This window comes from Siphateles boraxobius, unplaced genomic scaffold (genome assembly GCF_051911475.1).
Source record: "Siphateles boraxobius isolate OS27281-9 unplaced genomic scaffold, OSU_SipBor_1 9, whole genome shotgun sequence".
NCBI lineage: Eukaryota > Metazoa > Chordata > Actinopteri > Cypriniformes > Leuciscidae > Siphateles > Siphateles boraxobius.
This window is the reverse complement of record NW_027509219.1, coordinates 14,503,566-14,509,565: the sequence shown is the minus strand read 5'-3', so window position 1 is coordinate 14,509,565 and position 6,000 is coordinate 14,503,566. Positions and strand designations below refer to the sequence as shown.

Here is a 6,000-nt window from a genome sequence, read left to right as displayed (position 1 = left end):
TGTGTGTGTGTGTGTGTGTGTGTGTGTGTGTGTGTGTGTGTGTGTGTGTGTGTGTGTGTGTGTGTGTGTGTGTGTGGTGGAAACTTGACAGCAATGGAAAAGGAAGTTGTGCAGTTGACATCAAACCCTGACGAAATAAGACCTTAGATCTTAAAATAGCTCTTATGTGACAAATATAAATCAATCACAGTACTTATATACCTGCTTGATGAATACTTTATAAATGCATAACAATTTACTGATTCAATTTTAATGACAATAATACAGAAATCCTCAGACCTCGTGTAATTAACCTAAAAAAAATGTAAATGATAGAATTTGCAATAAACATTATAAAATAAATAAACATTTAAAATGTTTTCAAATTTAAATACTTTATTGTTTCCTTTCATCTGGGTACAACATGAGGAAACGTGTGATCTTGAGTAATCATTGTGGCTTCGACACACACTGAGGCACTTGCACAGCTCTGCAAAGAAGTGTAAACTCTTCTGGGCTATACAGGAAGTAGATATGGCGGAACTTGGAGATGCTGTTTGCGTCACAAGCAAGTTCAGCAGAAGAAGTTTGATACACTAGATGAGACCGTCTCTAGGAGCTGGGTCGGAGACAAGACCGAGAGAAATGGAGGAGGACATTAGAAAGAAGGGGATGCTGTATCTACAACAGCAGCGGTTTGGGAAGGTAAGACAGAACAAGCTTTACTTACCAGGGGCTTCGAGTTGGGGAAATCAAAAAACGTGTTCTTTCAGCATGGATGTTTTTGAGAACAGTAATGGTCTGTCTGTAACTATTGTCATATAGCACAAAATGAAGGCTGTACTAAAAAGGCTTAAATCAACTGGCCTGCGTGCAGGATGTAGCTGCTCCATTACATAAATTACCACTAAATCATGAAACCAATGAATATTGCATAAACCCTTTAGTTGGATGCTTGTCTACTTTTAAATTATATTCAAATCGAAGAACTTTCTGTTGCAAAATACTCCTGGACAGTTACCCGTTCTTTATTTCCTGTATAACACCCACAATTTTGTATGCGATTGTTTGTAAAATTGCAGAGCCGCTGTTCATATTGCAAACCAGTAGATGAAAGAATAAAATATAAAATAATAATAGTAACAAAACGTTGGTGATATGTGTGCAAATTTGGTTACCTACCCAAACATCAAGGCCTCATGGAAAGGAACCAGTAATGTACTCTTGATGTTGAGTAGTAGTGCAATGAAAGCATGTAGATCCGCTCATAATGCTATTTTCAATTACTTTTCTTTTTTAAACCCCGGCGAACATATTAAATTGGTTGTTATTTTCATTAATATCCAATACTGAAGACTTGTCATGGACTGATGCAGATTTGGAGATCAGACATTCACGTCTTCATAAGGGTACAAACGTATGTGTTCTTACTATATACGTGTTATGGTTTAGTGTGCCAGAAATTCTATTCCAATTCCAAAGTCAATCAAATGAAAAACATAAATATGTCTGTATTGTAGTTCTGTATTGTACATTTGTTGAGCTTGATGGGCTTATAAATTTCAATTAGCTGCTTTCTCTTTGCCTAATTTGAACCACACGTTTGTCGGCAAATATGCCATATCTTTAGAGCAATTACAATTAAAGAGGAATTTATGAATTATATTAAGCTCACTGGCAATGTCATGAACAACTTCCTGAACTGTGAACATGATCCACTTAAAAAAGTTCATATTCTCATCTTAAACCATTTTCACTTCATTTTGATTGATGCCACTGATAATATTGTTAGTTCCGCCATATGGGACTACAATAGAGAATTATGGCCTGCTGGAGTCCATTAAAGTGAGCTAATGTTAGCAATAGGATCAGGGCTGTCTCTTTAGGAAACCACAAGGAGAATGTTGCATCTGTAATAGATTAACTGTTGTTTGAGGCCATGCATTTCTCTGAAATGGTTGGTAATGTCCGTACCACAGAGATTCTCTGAACAATTTGTCTCATTATGGGCATTTCCTGAATGAGGAATCTCACACTTTAAATGCTATCAATTGATACACTTGTGATACAACCGTGCCAAGGCACTTGGACCAATGTTAAAGCAGTAACAAATTATCATCTTTTTCAGTATTCTACATTGACATGTTTTCATATTTAACCTTTGGACTTAGTTTGACTGTTTGCTTTTAAGTTAAAACATCTTTATTGGTCTTTTCCAATAAAGACAATACTGGTCATTATTGTAGGAAGCACTTGGGGTATTTTTATGTGCGTTTAACCACTTCCAATTTCACTCCCAAAGGTCAAAAACAAGCTAAATTGCAAAAATATTGGTTATACTTTGAAACACCAACATTAAAACTATATTCGGTTTACTATGGGGAAGCATGGGACAAAGTGTGTCAGTGGGTAAGATGTGTCACCCTAGCTGTGCATTATTTTTGCCAAGAGCTTATTCATTTAAATTACTCAGCTTACTCATTTAAATGCGGGACAAGTTTCTACAAGTCATATTTTTATGTCTCTAATATGTTAGAGGCTTTCTTCTAAAGGTGGTTGATAGTAGACATACTGAAATATAATAAGGTCCATTAGTTTTATACCTTATTTCTTCATGCCTACAGGACAATGTTAGTAAAAGTGTCACAGTTTACATCACTTTCCATTTATCTTATTTCTCTTTCAGAAATGGCGAAAGGTTTGGTCCGTGTTGTACCGTGAGAGCTCCTGCTCTATCTCTCGCCTTGAGTTCTTTGAGTGCAAAGATGGAACTGGCAGCACACTGGAGAAAGCCAACCGCAAACAGGAAAACAAAAAGGTGAACAACAAACCGTGTAGCTTAGATTTTCCCTGTACTGCGTATATAAATAAGATGTGGTGAATCTGAGAGTGAGAGCAATTCCTTGATGTTCCACGGAACACAAACAATCAAACTCTGTGAGGGGTCATGCACATGCCTTGTGTGTGGGTGGACATGTACTGTACAAACAATTTGCAGGAAGTACCATCACATCTGTTCCTGTTTCTGCTATGAAATATGACAAATAAAAAATACCACAAAATCCCATCTCCCAAAAAAGGGTTGTCAAATGTCACATTGTCAAAAAATGCTATCTTTTGAAATTAAAGCATTTGGATGATGATTATTTCTGAAAAAAAAAAAAAAGTAAAATAAAATGCTCACACATCAAAACGCCCACCCAAATGGCAAATCCGGAGCTTATTTAAATTGTCCTGATGTGTATGAAGCAGATTCGCCTTGTCAAGTTTTTTTAAGCAGTCAGAAGGCATATTGAGTCTATAAGCCCTCCCCCCCCACACACACACTTGTTGGACAACATATCAAAAACATTTTAACCTCAATTCCTGAATTCTTTCACGTTGTTTTTTTACAGGTGATAAAAATGACCGACTGCATTCGTGTTTCGGAGGCTGATGTCGAAGGCTGTCCACGGGATTGTGGACCCTTTTTGGTTGAGACAACTGAAAAGACATTTGTTTTCGCCGTTGAGACAGCTGAACTGGAGGATTGGATCCAGAAACTGTGTGAAATCGCCTTTCCGGTATTTATCACTGAATTTAAATTGTGCGATTGTCTCTTTCCAGTTTTCCTGTCATAGAATATTGGTGTAACGGCTCATTTAACACCTGATTGCAACAGTGTTGAGCGGTTATATCAAAGTTTCCAGGTTTTGTCCTCGCTTTTGTTCCTGGCTTTGTAACCACAGTTGTACTCAAACTCTTGTTGCATGGCAGTGTAATCATAGACATTGTATGTCTAACTTCTGCCTTCTGCCAAGGCTAAAGAGATTGTTACTGCTAAAAGCTTGTCAGCTCCTAACGCTAAAATTTCTGCAGACGCAAGGATTCAAATTACAGTGGCTTGCCACTTGCCAGGGTTTTTTTTTTCCCACATCAGCAAATGTAAAAGCCCTTCAAAGCTGATCAGAAACTTGTGACTCGCAGTGCTCCTCATGCTGCAAGTTAATGCTTGTGCAAAGAAGAACAACTGTTTCCCATAAGTTTTGTCGGATGTGTTTTTTCTATATTTAAGAAGGGAAGTTATTTTCATATCTCATTGTACCACATATTTGTGCTGTGGGTGACGGTTTTAGTTCAAATGAAGGAAGTGCATGCCCAGTAACATTGACTTAATGGGTGCTAGAGGTACATAAGCTCTCATCGGATAGTTGCAACATGCAGAACTTTGCTCTAGCCATGAGTCAGAGTAAATGCTTCATGTCATTACATGAACAAAGAAGTAAATTTGGTCATCCAGCCGGTTGTTCTCTAAAAAATAAACCCCCGACAGGATGATGAGGAGGCCTGTTCAGCCTGAATGGGGTTTATTTTAAGAGAACAACCGGCTGGATGTACATACATGGCTACTTGCCACATAAGTAAATAATTAAACACGAAATATTGATCTGAGTTTAAATATTTTATTTGCTCTTTAAACGCAAATCTTCGCGGAGAGAGCAGTTGCAGCGCGGCAAGTTCAAACTAGACGGACATTCAAGAGATACGGTTTACAGTTATACCACTTATTACACAGCATTTCGCCACATAATTAATTATGGACATAATAGATAATGATTTCAGATTAAACTGTTTTAAAATCGTACCTGTTTGTATGTTATAATCCAACAGTATACATGTCAATAATCACAAAATGGCATCTGCTGTGTTTTTTATGAAACAAGAGAGAGAGTGAGTCCACGATACTGGATGGCATAATTACAGTTTTTTACAATCGCTATGACAATTTTTTCAATACTTTTAACACATTTCCTAAACTCTTAACGCACCAACACACCTACAACACACAATTGGCAAAACGGTTATTTTCATGCTCAAAATCACACACTGTAAACTAAACTCCAACACTAATTTTCAAAAAACAATAATACACTAACACAATACACTATGTCTACCAAAACACTAACACATGATCTCTTCCAACAGGGACATTTTAGTCAATCATAGCACAATGTCATAAAAACACTAACATGAGATGGAATTACAGAAACTGCATTATTTTATATACAGTATGTCAGGTCTGCCCTTATACAATAGACTGTATATTGTATTGTTTACAGATTGTTTTGCACTGCAGTTTCTTTTGAAGCCTCTGTACAGTTTTGTTTTGTTTTGTTTGGGTTTAGCAAATGTGTGCATTTTGTTTCCTTTGCTGTAGAAATTCAATACAAAAAATGAATGACCCTTCTCTGAGTAGCAGTATAGAATGTACAGTTTATGAAAAAAAGAAGACAGAGACAGAATTGTTGCAGTAAAGGCTTTATTTGTAACAGGACATTTCTGCAAGATAACAAAAATATGCAATAACTGCCATTTACAGTATTACTGTATGTGAAAATACAAAATATACAAACAGAGAAAGCCATCTTCTAATCATCTCGGTCTTCTCCATTTGGTCACATGTTCTCATCCACATCACACACTTCTCTGGCAAGGCTTCTTGGGAAGAATCATTTGGCATTCCATATCAAATTTCCCTGGTAGTGTTCAGCTGGGATGTCTTGGCATGCAGCATCCATTGCATCTAGGAGGGACATTTGGTCCTGTGGACGATGGTCAAAAAACTTCCAGGCTAAGAAAGGGAAAGGGGAGTAATGGGCAAGGAATAGGGACATCATCCTCTGATGGCATCAAACCAGGCTGTGACTGTACTGGAATTGTGAAATGCCACATTGTCCCATATTTGCGTAATTCAATCAGCTGTTTAGAATAGAATAAAATACAGGGGATATATTTGTGTTTCAATTCACAATATAAACAGCTGTTTACCTTGATGTAAGGTTAGGTTTAGAACATGGTGTTATCTGTTCTGACATACAGTGTTAAAGCATTGGTAAATTTGGCAGTAAAAATCCATTGTTTTGGTCTTGTTTGAGCTTGTGTGTAAAAGAAGTTCAAGCATTTAAAATTTGTGTTAATTGTATGAATTTTGTGTTATAGCAACAAGAAATGTGTTAATAGTATAGCTTACACAGACGGATG

General features: G+C 36.9%; 1 protein-coding gene across 1 annotated transcript in view; it reads left to right on the top strand.

Annotated features, from left to right (window-relative positions):
* Positions 1-507: 507 nt before the first annotated feature.
* The window catches only part of dok2 (docking protein 2), a 31,672-nt gene continuing 26,179 nt past the window's right edge, over positions 508-6,000 (top strand). Inside the window, exons 1-3 of the mRNA XM_077224512.1 lie at positions 508-684; positions 2,666-2,797; positions 3,375-3,542. Coding sequence (XP_077080627.1) covers positions 580-684; positions 2,666-2,797; positions 3,375-3,542 — 405 coding nt within the window. The 5' untranslated portion in view covers positions 508-579. The remainder of the gene's footprint in view (positions 685-2,665; positions 2,798-3,374; positions 3,543-6,000) is intronic.